Below are 25,334 nucleotides of genomic sequence, written 5' to 3'. Positions count from 1 at the left end.
CTGGGCGGGGTTACCGAACAACCAATGGCAGGCGTCGCCAGTAACTTTTCATTGTGGTGCATGGAGAGCCACATACCGGTCCCTCTTTTTTTTACTAACTTCCTCTCTTGGTGGCTCGGGAATCACTTGGTCGCCATGTTTGTTGTGGGCACCAAAAGTTACCTTATTGTTAAGCTAACATGGCGTCTTTCTTCTAAAAAATAACAACGCCACTTTTGTCAATGGCAGAGTCTCTGGATGGGAGCGGAGCTCTAAAATCAGCCTCATGTAACACAGTCTTGGGACACCAATGCCAAAATGAAAGATGGCGTCTTGTATGCCAGTAAAGCTCGATGCGCATGCGTCTTTTTCGCGCTTGCGCTGTTCAGTTTTCGTCTTCACTAACCGTTACCTTGCGCCGTATTCATCCGCAGTGTTTTAGTACGATTCCTGTTTGGTTCGTGTATGACGTTCATATATTAGTAATACACGTCCCAGTGTGGTGGGTGGTCTTTAGATGTGAATGGGGTCTTGTCAGTGGTTTGGATAAACGGTTGAATGTGGGGACTATTTAGTGTTGGCGGAGGGATCGAGTTGTGGAGCGCTAAATTTGAATTTGAATCGGAAGAGAGAGCGGTGTCTGCGCCGGGCAGATGTGTGTGAGTATCCTCCGTGAGTGTGCTGGGGGCTCATGTGTGGTGGTCGGTACCGGGGGGAGGGACGGAGCTCGGGAATATTGTATATGAGCCGTCTGTGGATGCAGGTCTGCAGCCAGGTGTGTACATATATGTGTGTCTATGTACACAGCTTCAATATGGACTGTGTGTGTGTGTGTATATATATATATATATATGTGTGTGTGTCTCTATGTTTGTAACGGAAATCCCGCGTTGCTGATTGGTCGCGCCTGGCCGGCCACGACAATCAGCGACAGGCGCAGTCTGGCCACAAATTGGCGCGGAATTCGAACGACGCACGTCACCCCTACCGTCAGGAGATCTGTGGTGCTAGCCGCTGATCGTCCGACAGTTGCCGCGGGTCATCTCCTGCAGCACGGAGGTCAGCGGTGACGCAGCCGGGAGGTGACCGGCGCTACATGTATAGTCTAGAATACCCAATGCGTTAGAATCGGGCCACCATCTAGTAGTGTGTGTGTGTGTATATATATATATATATATATATATACACACTGAGTTTCAATATGGTCTGTATATATATGGAATGTCAATATGGACAGTGTGTGTTTCAATATGGACAGTGTGTGTCTATACTGAAGCTCTGCATACATATGTAGATCGGATATACACACACTTCAATGTGGACAGTGTATATGTGTGTGTGTGTGTGTGTGTGTGTATATATATATATATATATCTCCCTGAAGTTGCTAAGATACTGTCCAGCGCCCCCTATGGGCTGGGTAATCTATAGACTTGCAGGCTCCTTTATACATCGCTTACTCCTTTCCATTACGGTCATATTTCATTTTTGCACTAAGGCTGTGTGCACACGCAGCGGATTTAGGTGCGGATTCTGTAAAATCCGCAGGTCAAAATATCTGCGGTTTTACCTGCGGATTGCTCTGCGGTTTTTCATCTCCCCAATGGAGGAGATGGCAAACCGCAGTGGAATCCGCAGAAAGAATTGACATGTCACTTCTTTCTGCGGATTGAAAACCGCAGATAATCCGCGTGGAAAATTCCGCACCGTCTGCATTGCGGTTTTTGATTCCCATAGGGAATCATTGTACTGTACACCGCAGCAGAAACTGCTGCGGATCCGCAGAGGCCAAAACCGCTGCGGAACCGTAGCAAAGACCGCAGCCTGTGCACACAGCCTAACCATTATTTTTATTTATTTATTTTTTACTTTTCCGTCTTTGTAGCTGTGTAAGGGCCTGGTTTTTACATGACAGCACTCACTTTACCATATAGTGATCTGAAAATCAACAAAAATCTTCTTAGTGTAGGGAGAGAGTGGGAAAATGCGATGTGTTTTGGTTTTTTTTCATTTAAAAAAAGTCAAAACTTTATTTCAATTTTTTTTTTTTTTTATAAAAAATATTGTCACTTTTGAGATTCCTAAGGTTTTTTTCCTTCTTTCTCCATTGATGACGTGGGGTCGGGGCTCGTTATCTGCGCGGTCAGCTGACTCTCTTAGCCATATCGTTCTGTGGCGTGTGCAATGTTTTGCTTTCTACATGACGGCTTTTGCAGACGTGGTATTACCAAATGTGTGTGTTGGGATTTTTTGTCAGCTTGCACTATATACTGCGGTGTTTTAGAGAATTTAAGCTGGCTTTCCAAAGAAAATGTGTGTTTTACTCCCCAGGTCCAGCCCTGAGTCTCCCAACGTTGTTTCCTGGTGTCTGTTATTGTCCGCAGCCCTGTGGACAATCATTGAGCTCAGCGGCTAGTGTCATTAACTAGGGGCGAGCCGCTGGGCTCATGTATTGGCTGCCGCAGTACAAACCATAACAGACAGAGGCACATCACTGGACCCGGGGAGGGTGAGTAAAGAACGGTTAATGGCAGCTGCAGCACACAGGTTTTCTGACACAGGAAAACCTGTTAAATAATTGTCCCTGAAGCCTATGCCTGGGGGGGGGCTTCATAGTAATACACAGATGAGGACCCCCAGCTCCAGACTAGGCTGCATTACATGTGGCCTCGTAGTTCTGGGCAGGTGGATGGTATGGTATGTCTGTAGAGGAGATCCAGTAATGTCGGCACTGCCTTGTCCTCATCTTTCTGGTTTTTCTTCCAGGTGAGAAGGTGATGGCCAGAAGAAACGTTCTACAAGAGATCCCCATCCTGGTGCCGCAGACTGAACAGCAGTCGTATGAAATCGTGTCCGAAGACGAGGCCCCGACCCCGCACAACAAGCAGACCACCATCACCTCCTTCCTCACCGAGCGGCCGCACTCCAGATTTATCAGCAATGATGAGTCCAAAGAGAACCTCACCCCCACCCAGCTGGAGAATATTTCTAAGGAGAAGACAAGCCGGGTGATGGTTTTTGAAGGCAGCGATGTCTGTGATGAGCCTGGCCCATCAGGAGCTGGGGCCGTGTCCAGTCCTAGGAGGAGCATGGAGACCTCGTCTGATGATCCGCAGCCATGTAACCCCCTGATTGACTTCTCTGCAGTGTCTGTGGGGGATCTGGGGATCTGTAGTGAAAGCTTCACCGCCAAGAGCGCAGGTAATGTTCCTGTATATCGGCCGCTTGGTCCTAGTGAGTGTGATATGTACCGGGTCATACACGTTCGGCCCACCCATATCCTTATACCTTGTTAGGGTGGTCTTGGTACTACAGGACCAGTAGGTCTCGGCACATGCTACGGGTTGGGGGTCACTGCTCTTCTAAGCGATACAGTTTAGAGGGCCCACACTGATCAGCAGAATGGGGAATTTTTATTTCCGACAGGACACTTTTTATCCCCGTGGCGGGTCAGTATAATTTATTGATCACTGGGGGCTTGTCCACTTAGGACCCCACCAGTCCGGAGAACAGGGCTCTGGGATGAAGCGGAGGTCAAGCATCCTCTCCATTCTGTATGGGCGGCCATGTACATCGCAGAGCAATTTCACTAGAGAGAGGAGCAGAGCAGCCCATACTCTACCTCCCCCGAGGTGGCGTTCTGCATATCCCTGTTTTCAGGATCAGTTGGGGTCCCAGTGGTCAGACCCCCAGTGGACCGTAAGTTACCCCCCCCCCCCATCCTACTTATATATTTTTTACGACTCCTTTTAAAGGCGTTGTCCAGACATTGGTACTCGATGACCTGAGTTACATGGAGATCCAGATCCTGGTTCAGACTGTCACTCACAGAATTGAGTGGACAAGGACATTTATCCACAATTAAAGGGAATCTGTCACCAGGTTTTTGCTATGTAATCTGAGAGCAACATAATGAAGAGACAGAGACCCTGATTCCAGCAATGTGTCCCTTACTGGGCTGCTTGTTGTAGTTTCACTTGAAATCACTTTTATCAGCAGGAGATTATCATTACAGGACTAGAAGACCTGCTGCCATGTATTCCTCCATATCCAAAGCTCTGCATAATCCCGCCGCCAACACTGATTGGCCACTTCCTGCCTATTCCCAGCGTATACAGGTAGCTGCCAATCGGTGGTGTGGGCGGGGCTATACACAGCTCAGTATTCAGAGAATTGCCAGATCTGCAGCATGGAAAACAGATATTTTATCAAATTTGCAGCAAGCGGCCCAGTAAATGACATATCACTGGAATCAGGGTCTTTGTCCCTACATTATTCTGCTCTCAGATGGGGGGGGGGGGCTGGGCAAATAACTAGAGACAGATTCCTTAAAATAAAATGTCTTTCATCAAAAGAATGACCAATAATGGTCCTATGGTGGGATGTCACACGCCTGACAATGCGACAATCATTGCTTTGGGTAGAATATACAGGCTAGTCTTCAGTTTCCTGTTAGACATGTTACTTCTCCAGCCGTCATAAGTACGTTGCACATTTTGTTTGGTCATTTGTTGTTGTTTCATTTATTTGCAGAAAAATCTCCCAAATCGTTACATAAACACAGGCGCAGGTCCACAATTGGAGTCCGGGGATCCCCCGAAATGAACTTCCTGATCCGTCAGATTGCCCTGCAGAGAAGCAATAGGAGAAGTGAGCCCGAGCCCCCGGTAAATGCACAATCTCTGTAACCTCTAGTCCCCCGCAGACCAGAACTGTATGCACAGCTGATCACGCATGACTCCTCAGAGCTGCACCCCCACAGCTTTATTAGGGTATGTTCACATGTGGCGTTTTTTGCAGCATTTCTTTATATATTTTTTTTTTTGTCCTGTTTTGCACCAGGCACGCTTCCCTTTTCTTTCTTTCTTTTTTTTTTCCTTAATCCACAGTGTTTCAATTCTTTCAGCGTTTTGCAGCATTTTTCACCCTTTCTAATGAACGACGGTGGTGGGAGGCAGATATACAATGCAGCAAAGACGAGCGTTTTTCCTGCCATCACCATGATTTTTGGAGCATAAGAAACCCCCCCCCCCCCAGTACATGTGAATATACCCCTATAGTCCAGTGCTGCAGTTTTATTGTGTGCAGATCTTCCACCCATCCACATAATGAGTGATGTCTGATCACTGGGACCCCAATGATGATTTTGTGCAGCGGCCATGCATCTTCCTGCTCCGTTCAGTGTGTCTGGGGGGCGACAGAGCTGCCGAACGCTGCACACGTCCATAGAGAATGAATGGATTTGTGGATCACTTGTGAGGCCTCCGTGCCATTGCAGAGACTCGCAGTCTGCATTGTTTGGCCCCATTCACTGTTTACATGGGCTGATTACTGGGGGGGTGCAGGTTGTCACCCCCATCTGATATTGATTCTATGGATTGCTCATCAATATCATAATCCAGGACAACCCCGTTTCAGTAAGGTGAATGACTGGCTGATGAATAGTCCGTTTTTCTGTCCTTTCAGGATAACCCCTTCACATCTCCTCGAAATTCTGTACTGAGAGAGAAGATGTCCTCCTTCCGAAACGCCTTCCAGGTGGTTGAGGAAACTGAAAACACACCGTCTTTTCCGGAATTTTCACAAGTCGAGGAGTTGGAATTTGAGAAAAGTGAGTTCATAAGATTATTACTGGTTGTTTTAAAAAGAAAATGCAGAAGGGAAATAAAATCCCAGCAATTCTTCTTCAAAGGGAACTTCAGTAGGTTTTAGTACCCCCCCCAACTGATCGGATCTTGGTCAGACCTCATCCGGAATACTGTGTCCAGTTCTGGGCGCCACATTTAAGAAAAAAAAAAAAAAAAAACATTGAAAAACTGAAGCAAGTTCAGAGAAGACCAGGATGGTGTGCGGTCTGCAAACCCTGTCCTATGAGGAAAGGTTGCAGGATTTGGGAAAGTTTAGCCTGCAGAAGAGAAGACTGAGAGGAGACTTAATAGCTATCTACAAATATCTGAAGGGCTGTCACATTGTAGAGGGATCATCTTTATTCTCATTTGCACATAGAAACACGAAAAGCAATGAAACTGAATGGGAGGAGACACAGATTAGATATTAGAAAAATCTTTTTGACAGTGAAGGTGATCAATGAGTGGAACAGGCTGCCACGAGAAGTGGTGAGTTCTCCTTCCATGGAAGTCTTCATACAGAGGCTGGACAGACATCTGACTGGGATGATTTAGTGAATCCTGCTTTGAGCAGGGGGTTGCACTCTGACCCTGGAGGTTCCTTCCAAATAAAGAGTGTGATGTCTCCTGATTTAGTGATGAGTGAACGTGCTGGGATAAGGTGTTAGCTGAGCATGCTCGTGTGCTAACCGATTGTCTTTGGCGTGCTCAAATAATATATTCGGGTCCCCGCGGCTGCATGTCTCACAGATGTTTGACAGCAACAACACATGCAGGTATTGTCTGTTAGCTAATCCCTGTATGTGTTGCTGCTGTCGAACAGCGAGACATGCAGCCGCGGGGACCCGAATATATTATTTGAGCACGCCAAAGACACTCGGTTAGCACACGAGTATGGTCGGATAACACCTTATCCCAGAACGTTCACTCATCACTCCTGATTATACTGGGAAGGGTGAGTGATACCTCCTGATCGAGCGTGCATCCAGGCAGCCATCACTTGCCCTGCTCTCCTTTCAATGCAATGCAAAAGTAAGCAGAATGTGACTAACCCTTTAATTGCCTATTTTTCTTGGATCCTTTTTTTGAGCTAAGAAATGTATATGAAGAAACCACGTGTGGACCAGGAGCCTCTTCACTGTCCTGCGTCTGGCTCTGGCAGGAGCCTCTCCCCTCCTATTCAAGTGTATCATTCCTATTTAAGGTTTAGTGTTTCTATAAGTGGAGTAGATCCAAGAGACAAAAATGGGGTCTTACCTGGGTAATAATATAGAAGGATATGCACAATTTCGCTGACCTGGGTGGGTTGTGTTCACACAACCACCGATAAGGCTTAAAGCTACTGCAGACCCATGAGGAGATTATCATAGACCTGGAGAAACAAATGGCGCTGGAGTAGATCCAAGAGAGAGAAACTGGAGGACATAATGGTGTCAGAGGGAAAGGTTACAAGATTGTAGGAAAGCTGAGTAACTCCTTTTGGGGTTAGAACTGCTAAATGTATGAATTGGGCTATGGCAACACCACGTGGGGTGGTATCATGCCATGAGGATATGAGTGAGCTGCCAGCAAGTTCACGTAGGACCAGGGGGCACGTAGATGTCAATATTTTTATTTTTATTTTTAAAGTCTGAGGGCCCAATTCATTGTAAACTGGGACTTGAAGCCTCTTGTTCTCATTGCCTGTGGGGTAGGGGGGGGGTCACACAGCTCGTACCCAAACTTATTTTCTTTTGCCTGTTTAGTTGTGATTAGATAGTTTCTTGCCTCCATGATAATTTTACTACTGTTGTCTGTATGGCAGATAACCTAGAAGGGGCATCGGAGCCTCCAGAGAAGAGGAAGAAGTTGTGTGATGCTGCTAATCAAGGGGTCTCCAGGGCTGTGCATCAACCTTCACTTATCTCCCACCCATCAAACCCCTTGGAAAGCTCCCAGGTTTGTACCGGGAAAACATGTAAAGACCTCCAGCGCTTTCCTTTGCATTACGACTTGTGAGAGAGAAATGTTAGATCTGTTTTTTTTATGATGCTTGTACAGGATTAGAGAAAAAAGCATGGTTACTTTCTTCCAGAAATGACACCACATTCATCCATGGGTTGTGTGGTATTAAAACAAGCCCTAGATCATGGCTCTTTAGTAGCCAGGACCTACAGGTGCTTCTCGCTCATTAGAACATCATGAAAAAGTTAATTTATTTCAGTTCTTCAATACAAAAAGTGAAACTCATATTATATAGAGTCATTACACACAGAGTGATCTATTTCATGTGTTTATTTCTGTAAATGTTGATGATTATGGCTTACAGCCAATGAAACCCAAAAGTCATTATCTCAGTAAATTAGAATAATAAAAACACCTGCAGAGGCTTCTTAACCCCTTAGCGACAGAGCCAGTTTGCAGCTTAATGACCAGGCCAATTTTTACAATTCTGACCACTGTCCCTTTATGAGGTTATAACTCTGGAACGCTTTAATGGATCCCGCTGATTCGAAGACTGTTTTTTCGTGACATATTGTACTTCATGTTAGTGGTAAAATTTCTTCGATAAGTCTTGTGTTTATTTATGAAAAAAACGGAAATATGGCGAAAATTTTGAAAATTTTGCAGTTTTAAAACTTTAAATTTTTATGCCCTCAAATCAGAGAGATGTGTCACACAAATTTCTTAATAAATAACATTTCCCACATGTCTACTTTACATCAGCACAATTTTGGAAGCAAAATTTTTTTTTGTTAGGAAGTTATAAGGGTTAAAAGTTGACCAGCGATTTCTCATTTTTACAACAAAATTTACAAAACCATTTTTTTTTTTAGGGACCACATCATATTTAAAGTCATTTTGAGGGGTCTACATGACAGAAAATACCCAAAAGTGGCACCATTCTAAACACTAGACCCCTCAAGGTGCTCAAAACCACATTCAAGAAGTTTATTAACCCTTTAAGTGCTTCACAGGAACTAAAGCAATATGGAAGGAAAAAAATTAACATTTAACTTTTTTTTGCAAAAAATTTACTTCAGAACCAATTTCTCCTGAATACGCTGATACCCTATATGTGGGGGTAAACCACTTTTTCAGCACACGGCAGAGCTCGCAAGGGATGGAGCGCCGTTTGACTTTTTCAACGCAGAATTGGCTGGAATTGAGATCGGATGCCATGTTGCGTTCGGAGAGCCCTTAATGTGCCTAAACAGTGGAAAACTCCAACAAGTGACCCCATTTTGGAAACTAGACCCATTAAGGAACTTATCTAGATGTGTGGTGAGCACTTTGAACCTTCAAGTGCTTCACAGAAGTTTATAACGTAGAGCCGTGAAAATAAAAAATCCATTTTTTTTCCACAAAAATGATCTTTTCGCCCCCAAATTTTTATTTTTACAAGGGTAACAGGAGAAATCATACCCGCACAGTTGTTATGCGATTTGTCCTGTCCTACGCCGATACCCCATATGTGGGGGGGAACCACTGTTTGGGCGCATGGTAGAGCTCGGAAGGGTAGGAGTGCCATTTTGGAATGCAGACTTTGATGGAATGGTCTGCGGGCATCATGTTGCGCTTGCAGAGCCCCTGATGGGCCTAAACAGTGGAAACCCCCCACAAGTGACCCCATTTTGGAAATTAGACCCCCTAAGGAACTTATCTAGATGTGTGGTGAGCACTTTGAATCCCCAAGCGTGTCACAAAAGTTTATAAACGCAGAGCCGTGAAAATAAAGTCTTTTTTTATTTCCACAAAAGTGATTTTTTTAGACCCCCAAAGTTGGCAAATAGTGGAAACCCCTCAATTCTTGCTCCAACCCTAACCCCAACACACCCCTAGTCGTGACCCGAGCCCTAACCCTAGCCCAACCCTAACCCTAGCCCTAACCCTACCCTAACCCTAATGGAAAACTGAAAAAAAAAATATTTTCTTTATTTCATTATATTGGCCTATATAAGGGAGTGATAAACGGGGGGGTTATGTACTATTTTTTTTATTTTGATCACTATGATCGTTTATCATAGTGATCAAAATAATGAATGGAATCTGCCAGCCGGAGCCGGCAGATTCCCGGTGGGCGCACTGCGCATGCGCCCGCCATTTTTAAGATGGCGGCGCCCATTGGAGGATGCCGGCGGGACGTGGGACCACCGGGAGGGGACGGAGGGCCACGGAGAGGTACCGGGGGGGGATCGCGGACCCTATTTCTCTCTCCTCTGATGTGCGATCACATCAGAGGAGAGAGAAATTAAATGTAAAATCGCGGCTTTTTTTTTTTTTTTTGCGGTCGCCGTTATAGGGTTAATAACGGCGATCGCAAAAGCGGAGGTCAGTAAAAACCGACCGATTCATGTTCTCTGGGGTCTCGGCTACCCCTGGCAGCCGAGACCCCGGAGAAAATCCGACACTGGGGGGCGCTATTCACTTAAATCACAGCGCCGTGAATTAACGGCGCTGTGGTTTTAGTAGCCTTAATTACCGCCGTTAAAAGGCGTATCGGCGGTCGTTAAGGGGTTAAGCATCTATAATGGTCACTTATTCTGTTTCAGTAGCTCCACAATCATGGGGAAGACTGCTGACTTGACAGATGTCCAGAAGGCAGTCACTGACACACTCCACAAGGAGGGTAAGCCACAAAAGGTCATTGCTAAAGACACTGGCTGTTCACACAGTGCTGTATCCAAGGATATTAATGGAAAGTGGAGTGGAAGGAAATAGTGTGGTAGAAAAAGGTGCACAAGCAACCGGGATAACCACAGCCTTGAAAGGATTGTGAAGAAAAGGCGATTCAAAAATTTGGGGTAGATTCACAAGGAGTGGACTGCTGCTGGAGTCATTACTTCAAGAGCCACCACACACAGACGTATCCAGGACATGGGCTACAAGTGTCGCATTCCTTGTGTCAGCCACTCATGACCAATAGACAACGCCAGAAGCATCTTACCTGGGCCAAGGAGAAAAAGAACTGGACTGTTGTCAGTGGTCCAAGGTGTCGTTTTCAGATGAAAGTAAATTTTGCATTTTATTTTGGAAATCAAGGTCCCAGAGTCTGGAGGAAGAGTGGAGAGGCCACAATCCAAGCTGCTGGAGGTCTAGTGTGAAGGTTCCACAGTCAGTGATGGTTTGGGGAGCCATGTCATCTGCTGGTGTAGGTCCACTGTGTTTTATCAAGACCAAAGTCAGCGCAGCCGTCTACCAGGAAATTTTACAGCACTTCATGCTTCCCTCTGCCGACAAGCTTTTTAGAGATGGAAATATCATTCTCCAGCAGGACTTGGCACCTGTTCACACTGCCAAAAGTACCAATACCTGGTTTACAAACAACAGTATCACTGTGCTTGATTGGCAGCAAACTCACCTGACCTTAACCCCATAGAGAATCTATGATGTATTGTCAAGAGGAAGATGAGATACCAAACCCAACAATGCAGACGAGCTGAAGGCTGCTATCAAAGCAACCTGGGCTTCCATAACCCCTCAGCGGTGCCACAGGCTGATCGCCTCCATGCCACGCCGCATTGATGCAGTAATTGATGCAAAAGGAGCCCCGACCAAGTATTGAGTGCATTTACTGAGCATACATTTCAGTAGGACAACATTTCAGATTTTAAAATCATTTTTCTAGCTGGTGTATAAAGTATTCTAATTTACTGAGATAATGACTTTTGGGCTTTCATTGGCTGTAAGCCATAATCATCAACACTAACAGAAATAAACACGTGAAATAGAGCACTCTGTGTGTAATGACTCTATATAATGAGTTTCACTTTTGTATTGAAGAACTGAAATAAAATTAACTTTTTAATGATATTATAATTTTGTGAGAAGCACTTGTATCTCGTACATGCCTAGCTAATGATGTTCATCCCTGCAAGGATGCTAGAGATATATCCTTAGTAGGGAAAGGGTTAAACTCACATATACATTGGGAAATGTTATGGTCTTAAGGGGGGGTTTCATTAAAAACATTTATTCTCCACAATGTAAGTGACTGACAGCTGGGACCCTTACTGACTTTGAGAACAAGGTTCCCAAAGTCCCTGTGTGAGTTGAGCACATGTGTGATCACCGCACTGTTCTCTTCTGAGAGAGTGATAGCCATTACTTTAGTCTCATTGAAGTAAATGGAGCCATGTGGCATACAGGGGACTTTTGGAATGGTGGGGATCCCAGTGTCTATTTATGTATTTTATGAAAGTGTCTTTGACAACAATGCTCTTCCTACCATCTAAGTCAGACCTTCGTCCTGTATTTTGCATCTTCAGAAATGTATGCCAGAAATTACTGTGGATCCTGATTGCTCAAGATTGTCGACTGAGGTCTTCAGCGAGCCAGGTGAGATGGTCCTTGTTCATGAGGTGGGCCAGGTGAGATGGTCCTTGTTCATGAGGTGGGCCAGGTGAGATGGTCCTTGTTCATGAGGTGGGCCAGGTGAGATGGTCCTTGTTCATGAGGTGGGCCAGGTGAGATGGTCCTTGTTCATGAGGTGGGCCAGGTGAGATGGTCCTTGTTCATGAGGTGGGCCAGGTGAGATGGTCCTTGTTCATGAGGTGGGCCAGGTGAGATGGTCCTTGTTCATGAGGTGGGCCAGGTGAGATGGTCCTTGTTCATTGTAGTTCCCATTGTGATAACATCCTACTATCCAACGGGAAAGATGATTGTAACCTGTAGACTGTTGGAAAGCTAAGTAAGTGTCATGGCGTTCGCTTTCTTCTGACTAATGCTTGTGATATCCATGTGACAGCGGAGGTGCAAATTGAGGAGAACCGAGCATTACCAAGTTCTTCAAGAAGCCGTAAGCGAAAGGTTATGTTCACAGATCTCCTAAGTCCTCCAGAACCTGAATACACCATGCCACTAATATCAGAAACTTCCTTTGGACCCGTCCTGAAACCTGCACTGAAAAAGACTCCTAGGAGAGATTTTGTCCACTTCAGGGTAAGTGGTCTGACTGTAGATGCCTGTTCACCACCGCCACTTAAGGGTGTAATGGTGTATATCGATGTCCGGTTTAGATGGTGCTGAATCATCAGATATTCCACATTCTTGGATGGTCATAGAAAGGTGTTACAAAACTTTTTATAAGAGTAGTGACCAGGGCTGTGGAGTCAGTAAACCAAACCTCCAACTCAATTTCCCTACCTCCAACTCCACAGCCCTGGTCACTACTGGGCATGTACATAAAGTGCAGCAGAGATCAGGGACAGACGAGACATTTCATAACTTTACCAAATTCTTATGAAAAACTTCACCGCACATCCTGCATTGTACTACTGTACCCAATGTATTATATATTTTTGGAGTCTGCCCATATTGTGTATATAAGCCACGAAAATGAACTCTGACTCCACAGCCCTGGAAGAGACTATTAAATGACTCCACTCACTTCCATATCATGTCTACAGATCTGGTTTGCCTCTCGAACCCCCAAAATTGGGCACTTGAACTTACAAATATCTGTAGATGTGACCTCACCGGCCACACGCAACCTCCCGATGCGGAAGAGAGTGCAGCCGGATTACTACTTTAATAAAATGGAAAAAAATGTGACATCTTGTGTATTTTTCAATGTTATTATAAGTGTTGTCCAGGACGGGAATATTGATGAGACATCCTCTCTATCGGTCGTCAATATCAGATTGGAATCGGACCCCTATACCATAATTCCCCTCACGATCAGCTGTTTGTGTGCTGCTGTCAATGAGCCAGAACAGCTCGGCTCCTTGCACTATGTAGCGACCGTCCAATGTGATCTGGGCCTACAGCACAGGAGACATGATCAATGGTCCTCAATATCTGACGGTCCCCTTAAGGGTTTAGTGTCGATCCCATTTAATCCGCTTTATTTTCCCCTCTGCAGGTCGGGCTCAGAGAGGAGGACACTACATTATTTTCACTGCAAAAAATCTCAGATGATGGTGAGAAGCTCAGACATTGATAACTTGGTGGGGGCTCAGACATTGATAACTTGGTGGGGGTTAGATACAAGTAGCCTAGGTTTACTTTATATTTTGGTTGTTGGCGTGGGCTCAGCTGTTCTATACCTGGCAAGTGGCAGAACTGCGACCTGCTGTTCAGCCATAAAATTCCACTGACCATCTCTGGAGCCACATCGATGGCATACATTGGGATGCCCTTCACCACCTGAAAAGATGGGGTAGGTTGTCAATGTCGCTATGAGCCTATTGAAGGACCCCCCCCCATCTTCACCACCTCTTACTCCTATAGGGCCCAGACTGGTGGGGCTTCATAGGAGATTGTTTAATTCACTATATACTGCAAGATAGAAGTGTTACAGTATATAGTAAAGGCGATCGCAGGTTCGAGTCCCCTAGGGGACTAAAAAAAACCCAAAAGTTTGAATTTCCATTCTTTTCCCAATGAAATGTGAAAACAATCTCTATTCTAAATGCTCTAAGGCAAAAATAAAAATCCTAATAGCATAACAGCAGTTTCATTTTGTCTCCACACCTCCCCCAGGAAATGGTATCCATACACATGCAAAAATCAAGCCCTCACATAGCTCCATCTACAGAAAATAAAAAAAAAAAATTCAATGGTCTTCGAAGATGGCAACACAAACACAATTTTTTTTTTTTTTAATACAAAGCTCTGAATTTTTAATTATTATTTACTACAACTAAAATGTAAAAAACCTTTTATTTTTGGTATCGCCACAATTGTACTGACCAGGAAAATTGTTGTCAGTTAAATTTTGCTGAAAGAGAAGGTACCGCGTTTGTAGATCAATAATAAATCCATGTAATGTAGCATAACCTGCTGTTATAACCACGTTTTGATTGCATTTTGTGTGTTATAGGAGTTTAAAGAAGGCACTGGGGGCTGACACTTTGCTTTCAGAGTCATAATAGGGCAGCCCATGGTCATAGGAGATAACAGGGTCGGAGTCCATCTATCTATTATAATGGAGCCGTCACTGCTGTGAACTGGGCACGCCTCTGTGGGCTCCACAATTCACAGTAGTGGGAGTGTTCTGCTGCCATTTTCACGGAGCCCTCGGATCTGCTAACATAAGCAGCACTGCTTCCAGCAGAACAGATTGATAGGAGTAAAATGCGGGAGAAAAGCGCGGGCAGAGTATCAGAGACTGCAAAGACATCAAGGAGGAGCAGTGTACCATTAGCATTATCAGAGCAGGAGCTGTCGACAGGAGCTGTGATTCATCCCCCGTAAGATAAGACTATTAACTATTTTTTTAGTACGTTTTCTGGTAAAGTTCTAGGTGTGGTTATACATCCGGTCATGCATGCTGTCTCCTGTAGTACATGGATTGGCTCATAGAAAGAAAACCTGAAGTGGATGATTCTTAATTTCAAGGGAACGGTACTTTCAAGAAACTTTGCATAAATCAGTACAGGCCAATATAAAAACTTTCTAATACATGTTATCAAAGAAATCTGCTCTCTCCACTTATAAGCCACTTCTTCACAGGCTTCATGAACTCCCCATCTGCTCTGGGGCTGGGGTTGTTGAATGAAGCAGCTCAAATCCATCTTGCTCAAGCCAAGACTTGAATGCCAGCACCGTGAGGACTCTGGTTACACCTCCTATTGTACTTTTGTGGAGACACGAGGGTCAGTTGGTGCTCTCGTCTGCTGGCCCGGCTGTCTTTAGAAAGACTGCATGGCTCATCCCACTGAATGCCCGCACTCCTTTCCCGTGGGCAGAATACTACTCAGACAACGCAGGGTGAGAGTAACACACTCTGGCAATACGTTATGGAACCTTCATCAGACACTGAAGTACAGTCCCAGCAAGTGCATAAGATGGTGCAAATGAGATTCTCACCCTTCCGCTGACTCGCCGGTAATTAGGACGTCTGTGACTTTGGGGCTTCCAGGGCAAATTACCCAAATCAGCAGCACCTCGCTTTTAGCCGCCACCTACAGTGCAAAGGTAGCGGCAAGCTTAGGAAGCTGACCATGGAGGTATGTGGTCAGGTGACCTGGTTTTCCCAACTTGGGTTCTCCTAACATTTCCATGGGTTCAGTGATGGGCAGTGGATTAAATCTGTATTCCTGAGGTTGGAGGCATGGTTCCTTGGCTGCTGTCCTCTAGAGTCTGTCTGTAGAAGGAGAGAGGTCCTTTTTATACCCACAGCTGTCCTTAAGGCCATTACTACGGGTTTGAGGGGGTGAAGGGTGGTAGAAGGTCATCTCTCTTTGAGTGTTCAATTAACCTGCCCCTTGGTCCCTCAAGGATAGCAGAACAATAAGCTGCAGTGATTGATACAATGGGTAATCAGCAGCCATTCAATAAACCTACAAGAGTTAACATTCAGACTCGTATGAACAATAGCTCATGTTTTTGGGCTTTCTGAATAATACATCATAATTAAGAATAAAGACGGTGTTCTCACAACTCTATAGAGGGTTGAGGCGAGAGGAGCAAAGGGAGAAAACAGACAGAATGATACAGAAGGATGATGCTGGGATGGAATCACATCTGTATTGCTCAGTACCACTGTATAGTTTCACTCATGCTGCTGTTGCTTCTTTCTGTGTGATAACTAATGAATGAAGAGCAGGAATCCACTCTCTATGCTTTGTACAGGAGACATCATCGCACTTAATCTCCCACCCGCTCAGAGTGGATTGTATATGATGATATGCAGCCTGGGTTTGGTATAAGTGGTGCAAAATTGCATGCTACAAGTCATATAATGGAATAGTACAGCAGAAAAGGGTCAGCAGTGCTTACCTGCCCAGGTCTCCGAACAAGTGCACTATCAGCATACAGCAAACCATTGTAGTAATGGCGGCAGCGCAGGTGCAAAAGTGCTGGGCCTGACTGTGCCTTAACCCCTTACATACCGTTGACACAATAGTACGTCAGCGGTAAGTATCCCCTGCTTTGAGGTGGACTCCGGCAGTGAACCCACCCCAAAGCCACGACATGTCTGCTGTTATAAACAGCTGACGTGCCCGCAATAGTCAGGAGCGGAATCGCCGTCCACCCGTGCCTATTAACTAGTTAAAGCCCGCTGTCAAAAGCTGATAATGGGCATTTAACTAGTACTTTGGGCGCATAGCTCACGTGATCGGGGGTCAGCGACGCGTTGACTTGACAACCAGAGGCCTCATAGAGACCTCTATGGTTGTTGAGGCAGATTGCTTATGAGCGCCACCCGGTGGATGGCGCCCATAGCAATGCAGTAAATCTGCTACATATAGGTGATCTGAGAATCACCTATATGTAGCAGAGCCGATCAATTATGGCAGCTTCTAAAACAAAAAAAAAAATATCTATCTCTCAAAATAAAACAATAATAAAAAAAAAATCAAACATATTTGGTATCACCGAGTTCAGAATCGCCAGATCTATTAATAAAAAAAAAAATGTTTAATCTGATCACGAAACGGTGTAGCAAGAAAAAAAAATCAAAACGCCAGAATTACGTTTTTTTTTTTTTTAGTCGCTGTGACATTGCATTAAAATGCAATAACGGGCGATGGAAAAAATGTATCTGCAAAAAAAGTGGTAACATTAAAAACGTCACCTCGACCTGCAAAAAATAAGCCCTCACTCAACCCGAGATCACGATCTCGGAAAATGACGCAATTTTTTTTTTTTTCTTCACCACTTAGATAAATGAGAACCTAGACATGTTTGGTGTCTATGAACTCGTAATGACCTGGAGAATCATAATGGTGGGTCAGTTTTAGCATTTAGTGAACCTAGCAAAAAAGACAAACAAAAAAACAAATGTGGGTTTGCCCTTTTTTTTTATTTTATTTTTTTTTTTTTTGCAATTTCACCGCACTTGGAATTTTTTTTCGAGTACACTACATGGTAAAACCAATGATGATGTTCAAAAGTGCTACTCTTCCCGCATAACATAAGCCCTCACATGGCCATATTGATGGAAAAATTAAAAAAATATGGCTCTGGAAAGAAGGGGAGCAAAAAAAGCTCGAAGTTAAGGGGTTTAAAAATAAAGTGCAAAAAATACAAATAAATAAGTGAGGTATTAGTCGATATTTTTGCCAAGATATGCAAGCTTGCAACCCTTGTCAAGGGTCCTCACACTTGCAAATTTTGCACCTGTGTTGCCGCCATCTTTACTACATGGGTTTGCTGCATTTGTTCGGAGACCTGGGCAAGCTAATCATTGCTGCCCCTTTTCTGCTGTATGAATTCTTGAATTTTTTTGGAGTCTTTTTAGTCCTCTTGTGGCTTTGCTATGAAGATTGTCATCTAATGGCCAGACAATAGTGTTAGGGTACCATTACACCTTGCGATGCACCAGCGATCCTGACCAGCGATATGACGCGGTCAGGATCGCTGGTGCATCGCTAGGTGGTCGCTAGTGAGCTGCCACTCAGGCAGATCTCACCAGCGACATCGCTGGGGTCGGGGGTCGCTACTTACCTGTCAGACGCGGCGATCCTGACATCCTCCCGCCCGGCTCCACGCGTTGCTCGTCGGCGCCACAGGAAGCCCAGCAGGAAGTGACCGACGAGGAATGGTCCAGGAGCTTCTCGCGCGATCAGCGATAACCAGCGGGGGAGCCGGTCGGAGGTAAGTATCACATGTTGCGATATCCCTAGCAATATCGCTGCTACGTCACAAAATCGGTGACTTTACAGCGATATTGCTAGCGATATCGCAGTGTGTAACGGGGGCTTTACTCCTCTGTACACACAGCTGATTGTTCTAAAATTACTTGAAGTTCAGTAACCCTTTAATATCCTTAGAGTCTGCAGAGAGGACCTTTCACCAAAGCTTTCATGTTGAGCTGGATACACAATGTAGTAGTGGCTTTTTTTTTTTTTTAAACTTCACCCCTTCATTGTGGAAATATTAGCAATCAAATATGTGGCACTTTAATGAGTTAACTTTAGTTAGGTCCAAGGAGCTATTATTAGGGATTTTTTGTTGGGAAGAGGGGGGTCGGGTACTTCTGCATTCTGTATGACGCTGGCCAATCACGAGCAGGCAGCAACATAGAAGTGCAGAAGGATCTGTCATCAGGGTCACATGACCCGAGTCCACAGGTCCTGCCAGCCGAAGTGTGCAGCCTAAATTAGCACTGAAGATCTTATTGCATACCACAGACGTGTGGAAATATTAACTGAAGTCTAGCTAGCATGACATGTGGACTCGGGTCTCGTGAGCCCACATCAGTCTGGAGAATGGGGCTCCATCACATGCCGTCTGGAATGGGGTGGTGGCCGTGAATGATTTAGGGGTTTCTGGAGTTAGCCGCAGACCCCAGAGGTGGGACCCGCAGCTGGCATATACTTCCCTATATAGGATCCTTTTAACTAGCGCTGCTAGAAGGACCATGCTTCCATTATTTTAATTCTACGACTTTTGTGGTGTAAAACTTGTGCATGATGCACAGAAACAACCAGATGTCTGTATGGCGCGTGTGCCGTCTGTATGGCGCGTGTGCCAACCTCGGACTCGGGCCTCCAATTACTTATGTTGTTGTTGTTTTTTTTTGTTTTTTTTTTTTTCTTTTTTAAGAGGAGAAAACAGATATTAATAAATCAGAAGATTCGGTGAAGAGAAAGAAGCGGGTGACCTTTGGAAAGGAGCTGAGCCCCGAGATATTTGACAAAACACTACCGGCTAACACCCCTCTACGTCGCGGCAGTACGCCCTATAATTACTGTACACTAGATGCCACTCCATCTGCGGAACAATCCCCCTGCCAGAGCCCATGTCATCCCATGCCACAGCCAGATTTTGATGCCAAAGATGAGGTGGGTGACGGGATGAGAAATATGCACTTCTTTATTATTCATGAGAGGTCATCCTCTCCAGCTCCTGACAGGCGGTGTTCAGGTGGGGGCCGTTCGGTCGCCTGGCATGGCTGCTTTACCGAGTACTTGTGTTCACCATGAAGCATCCGTCATCTCTTCTCGGATCCCTGATTCACCACTGTTATTTCCTTTGGAACTGTACGAATATTGTGACAACTGGGTATTACCAGACGGTGTCGGTGTGCTGATGGGTATGGTCCTACTCAGTGGTCCGTTTATTTCTACACTTCCAGGAGGAGTAATTGTGGCTCCTGCCGCTTTGTGTGGCCTCTGATATCGGGAAGTTATTGAGCTCCATCTGTGAGATGATGGTGATTATTCTGCTCTCATCTAGGAGGAGTCTCTTCCGCCGCATTGCTTTGATGCTGAATTCTCGAACATTGACTCTGTCACAACCTCTCCTTTGCCAGGTACGTTTGATTTTGTGTGTTTATAGAGTTTGTACCTTGTGGTTTATAATGTGTGATTGCTTGTATTATTCAGACTTGGCGCCCGGCTGCTTACGTTACTGAGGCTTGGCGCCCGGCTGCCTGCGTTACGGAGGCTTGGCGCCCGGCTGCTTGCGTTACGGAGGCTTGGCGCCCGGCTGCTTGCGTTACGGAGGCTTGGCGCCCGGCTGCTTGCGTTACGGAGGCTTGGCGCCCGGCTGCTTGCGTTACGGAGGCTTGGCGCCCGGCTGCTTGCGTTACGGAGGCTTGGCGCCCGGCTGCTTGCGTTACGGAGGCTTGGCGCCCGGCTGCTTGCGTTACGGAGGCTTGGCGCCCGGCTGCTTGCCTTACGGAGGCTTGGCGCCCGGCTGCTTGCGTTACGGAGGCTTGGCGCCCGGCTGCTTGCGTTACGGAGGCTTGGCGCCCGGCTGCTTGCGTTACGGAGGCTTGGCGCCCGGCTGCTTGTATACTTGCTGATTATGAATCCAATTATATCAAAACTTGTCCAATTGTCACCTCATGGCACTTCCAAAAACCATTTCCAATACATAGCATGGTCACATACACCACTACTAACAGTGGGGGCACGGCCACTGTTTACACCCTAATGGAGACAGAGGCAGTAACATGCTGGTAACTGCATATATTATTTTATGATGAACATTATACCGTATTTTTCGCTTTATAAGACGCACCTGATTATAAGACGCACCCCCAAATGTGGTGAAGGAATAGAGAATTTTTTAATAAATGGGGTCCGTCTTATAATGCCAGTGTCCGTCTAACAAATCATATAGGGTATATGTCCCTCATAGTCCCCCCATCCTAAAATTAGCCCCCTTAATCTGGATATGGCCACCTTATATTGAATATAGCCCCCTTGTGCTGGCACACTGGCCCCCCTGTGGCTGGCACACATCACCCTGTGTTAGATATCGCCTCCATGCTGCTGCTTTTAGTAAAATAATCTCTTTCCTTACCTTCTCAGCACTGTCCCTCCTCATGTCTCCCTCAGTGTGGTTGAGCTCCTCCTCCACTTCCTGGTTCTCAGAGCCGGTCATGTGATCAGCACAGCAGAGTGATATCATCTCTGCGTGCCTGATGACAGCGGCAGCAGAGACACCGGGAGATCAGCGCTGGAGGAGGTAAGGAAAGAGTTTTTTATTTTACTATGGGCAGCAGCATGGGGGGCGATATCTAACACAGGGGATCATGTGCGATCAAAGGAGGGCGCAGGCAGCTATAATATGCGCCGCTCCCCCAGTCAGTCACCGTAGTGCGGTTTCAGCACCATGGTGATGGACAGCGGCAGTGCATATTATATGAGCGGGAGCAGGAGATCAAAGGCTCCCTTCGGCAGCTTTTACCAGCTCACAGCACCGCTCCAAAGCTGCCCCCACCTCCCCTGGACCCTGCAGTGTGTGTGTGTGTATATATATATATATATATATATATATATATATATATATATATATACACCCCCTCCCCCGTATATTCGGATTATAAGACGCACCCCCTACTTTCCTACCCCCTACAAAAGTGCGTCTTATAAAGCGAAAAATACGGTATATACATTATCCGTGTAATTGGGGTATAAGATAGTTTTTTTTTTTTTTTTTAATTGAAAGGATTAATATATGGAGATGGTGTATGGGATTTAATGAGATGCTTTGGGCTCTTGTATGATTGCCATTTATCACCATAGAATTATAATTAATTAAAAAGTGGAAACCGGTATATTCTATGTATAAGTCTATAGGGTTGTGATTTTATATAAAGGAAAATTACTGATTAGTCTCATAAATATTATATCAGTGATCTGTGTCCCCCTATTGTTTGGGGTATAATTGTTGTCATATTAATGTGGCATTTTTATATAAAATTTTTTTTAAAAGGAATAAAAAAAATATATATATATATATATATATATATATATATATATATATATATATATATATATATATATATATATATATATATATTAGTTCTCTTCTTTTAGTAGTGGTATATGTGACCATGATTATGAATCCAGTCTGTTTTCAGGGCACACAGAGGAGTCCGATCCTGATGAAGACAAAAAAGCTGCAGTCGATGCGAGCATCTCCGACGACCGTCACCTGGAGGCTGCGGAGGAGGCTGGGAAGCATCCAGACATTGGTAATAAGTGCAGATACCACAGTATGTAGCTTGCGGCCCCTCATGTCTGTCCCGCACCCTGACCTAATGGTACAAAAAAGGCATTACTCCAGGTAGAAATGTACAAGGCAGGCGACAGCTGTGATTTCTGTAGAGGCAGCCTGGGGGTCCAATAACCGTCTCTGGGATGGTCTCTTGTAAAAGCCTCTTAGGACGCATCTCTCTGCTCCGGCAGACCACCATACTGTAACGTGTATATCCTGCCCTGTGGCTGTGGGCGCTGTGGCTTCAGTACTACCTCACTTGGAATAATAGCATCCATCTAATATCTTACTAGGTAAAGTACTTGGGTCAGTAATTTGGTTTTTTTTTTTTGTTTGTCCGTAGAATCCACGACCTCCTCTCTGGAAGTCTCTTTCGTTGGGAGCCGGGAGACTCACACCGCCAAAAAGCGGAAGGTATTTCATTCTCACCTGAGTTGATGGCGCTCGTTGTTGCCCCGACCTTCCGCACTGAACAAGTGTTCTAATATAGCATAGCAATTTTAATACTTTTTTTTTTTTTGTACATCTGAGACAATTGTGATTGTAAACTTAGGTGATTTTGTTGTTGTTTTTTATTTTATTTTTGAGCGTTAAAGGAAGATTCCCATCTCCACGATCCTATCCAGTATGTAGTAGGTGTAATAATAATAGTAGCAAATAACTCCAACTAGAAATGTAGTATAGTTCTTCTGATAAGCTATGTCGTAGGGCATTAAAGTAGCTTAGGTACCCGTGGTTATGACCACTAATAACTGTCACTAATATGGTCGGAACCATGGATACCTAAGTTACTGGAGTGCCTGCACATGGGGTAAGAGACATGGCTAATCAGAAGAACTATACTGCATTTCTAATTGGAGGAAAACTGCTGTTTTCCCCCAAAAGTAATGCGTCCATCAAATGAAGATTGGTTTAATGTTCGGCTTCTTCACAGTCGAGCAGTCACAAGAAGACCCCAGAAAGTAACGGCTCAAAGACGACAGTAAAAGCGACCGCCAAGAAATCCATAAAACCTGTGATCATCAAAGTCCAGGTATGTCCATTAGCACCGCTTCCCTGTGCAGGGGTCCGACCGCAGCCTCTTACATGGCTCTAAGCAACGGGAGCGGGAACTTTCTGAAATTAGCCAGAAAATATGGCGGCCGGGCTCGGAAAAGTAAGAGTGACACTTCAGCCTATGACTCCACGACTAATCTGCTGTGACCCTTCCTGAGCCCGTGCCTTACATGTGGACACAGAAGTCCTAGTGTATTGTACAAGCAGTAAAGCACTCACAAGTTCATGTTCTCTAATAATAAGAAATAAAACGTAAACAAAAGTAACAAAAATGATAACTAGGCTCAGTCTTGACTACATAACCAGTTTACAAGGTTCTTCTAGTTTTTAGTGGGAGGGATGTGATCAAAATGGGTAAGACTGCAATCAACTTATGTGACCTCACACAGGTAAAAGCTGCCCGGGGAAAAGGCAAAAAAGGTCAGAAATCCAAGAAACCTGTCCCGAAACCTGTGTATAGTGAGCGAGACGTTGCATCCAAGAAGCCTGTGCTGAGTCCAATCCCAGAGGTACCAGAGAGCATCTCCACACCATCTGCTCCCACCTCATGGAGCCTTCCTCACGGTATGGCAGGCCATTCGTTGTTGTGGTAGTGTAGATGGCATGCTGGTTTATATTGTGATTTTGAATCTTTTTTTGTGTTTTCCTATGCTGGTAAAGTCCAAGAGTTCAAGACCCAGTATACATTTGACGATTCTCCGGAGATAAATTTTGAAGAAAAGGAGACCGGAAAGTCAACAGTCCACATAGTAGAAGATGTTGGGACACCAGATGAACCAGCCAATCCAATGATGGAGGACATGACAGTCTCCAACAGTGGATTTCCAGAAAAGGTCCAAGACCTTCCTGCTTCTGATGTCTCGGACCTGACCTCCGAAGGTGAATGCCTTCAGTCTCCTACTAGGATGGGTGAAAGAGACCAGTTTAGCAAACTTTCTACAAATTGTCTTTCCTCCAGTTTAAATAAGGAGAAACGTAAGACCAAGAATTACAAGCGTCGTTCTTCCACACGTTTCTATGTGTCCCATTCTTCCGTAACTCCACAACATGCTGATCAGACCTCCCACAAACCAGTAAGTATTCATGATCCAGTGCAAGGAACATTAGTGCGCTCCTTGGCAAAAAACACAGGCAACAGCTCCTCTATACCACCAATCGCCTCTGAACACCAAAAATCCAGACGGTCTTCAAGAAACCATCAAGTGTCCCACACTCTTCTTGCAAACCCTGAGCAAAATACTCTTGGAGAACTCTGTACTGCTATGCTGCCTCATTCAAACTCCAACATGAGTGACTTTTGTCTTCCCATTGATGAAGTTCTGCAGTTCCCGCCACAAGAAAAGAAGGTGAGACGTAGTATGAGACTGTGCAGGGACTCTGCAGTCAATGGTTTGTTGTGGGTGGCGGAGAACAAAGAAGGTGAGAAGACCAAGAGAAGGAAATCTGTAAGTTCTGTTATGAGGCGTGAGGAGAGCTCTGCTTTGACATTGGAGATTGCAGTCCACAACCCAAACAAGGAAAACCTGAGTGGCTACCAAGTGCCGAATGTGGCCAAGAGAAACAGGAGAAGAACCCTGGGTACTACCACCATCCAAGAAAGTGTATCCACTTGTGATACAAGGCGGAGGAGGTCCAACTTTTCTTACAAGGCTCCTAACAGCTCATCGGTTGATAAAGACCACAGTGTCCTAGTGCCAGATTCATAGGAAGGACTTCACATCATGGACGTTTTAGTTTTTGGAAGGACAACCCACATCTGGAGACTCTTGCATGTTAGGTCCCACCAAGAGTATGTTACTTCACATATGGTGGGGTCCCTTTGTTGGTGGATCTAAAACAGAATGCTCTCCTGTACTTGTATATTGTGCATTTTTTTTCCTTTTCCTCTGTGCCATGGGCGTTAAACGTGGCAATGTTGATGTTGTGGCCGTTCTCTTTTTTTATATATGTGGTTTCTTTTCGTTCCATATGTAGTTTTGTTTCGTTCTTTTATTAAATGTTAATCTTGTATATCTTCAGCCGTGTTCTCCATCTTTAACCTCTCTCTGCACTCATGCACTGCCGAGCTGGCTGTCAGTTAGTGTGAGGGGAACCGGCTGTCAGTGTGTGTGTGTGTGGGGGGGGGAGACGGCTGTCAGTGTGGGGGTGGGGGAGAGACTGCTGTCAGTTTGGGGGTGGAGTAGAGACGGCTGTCAGTGTGGTGGGGGGAGGGAGCCGGCTGGCTGTCAGTGGGGGGTGGGGGGGAGACGGCGGTCAATGTGTGAGGAGGGAGCCGGCTGGATGTCAGTG

General features: G+C 45.2%; 1 protein-coding gene across 1 annotated transcript; it reads left to right on the top strand.

Moving 5' to 3' along the window:
- Nucleotides 1–317: 317 nt before the first annotated feature.
- Nucleotides 318–25,063, top strand: CDCA2 (cell division cycle associated 2). The gene is made up of 15 exons (XM_073557145.1): nt 318–420; nt 2,746–3,180; nt 4,513–4,646; nt 5,446–5,590; nt 7,411–7,544; nt 11,855–11,924; nt 12,334–12,527; nt 13,450–13,507; nt 19,083–19,321; nt 19,716–19,791; nt 21,853–21,966; nt 22,333–22,403; nt 22,924–23,022; nt 23,435–23,609; nt 23,706–25,063. Exons 1-15 carry the CDS (start codon nt 333–335, stop codon nt 24,749–24,751), a joined length of 3,078 nt encoding a protein of 1,025 aa, XP_073413246.1. The 5' UTR covers nt 318–332; the 3' UTR covers nt 24,752–25,063.
- The last annotated feature ends 271 nt before the right edge of the window (nt 25,064–25,334 follow it).

Source organism: Dendrobates tinctorius, unplaced genomic scaffold, assembly GCF_039654945.1.
Source record: "Dendrobates tinctorius isolate UK_male_01 unplaced genomic scaffold, ASM3965494v1 ptg000245l, whole genome shotgun sequence".
Taxonomy (NCBI): Eukaryota; Metazoa; Chordata; class Amphibia; order Anura; family Dendrobatidae; genus Dendrobates; species Dendrobates tinctorius.
Note: the sequence above shows the minus strand (reverse complement) of the source record. Positions and strands in the feature narration are given on the sequence as shown.

Bases quoted from the DNA above. Each gene is read 5' to 3' on its own strand.
- CDCA2 (XM_073557145.1), top strand. From the start codon at position 333: ATGCGCATGCGTCTTTTTCGCGCTTGCGCTGTTCAGTTTTCGTCTTCA. The intron at 421-2,745 runs GTACGATTCCTG...TTTTTCTTCCAG, and splicing joins TATTCATCCGCAGTGTTTTA to GTGAGAAGGTGATGGCCAGA. The intron at 12,528-13,449 runs GTAAGTGGTCTG...TCCCCTCTGCAG, and splicing joins GAGATTTTGTCCACTTCAGG to GTCGGGCTCAGAGAGGAGGA.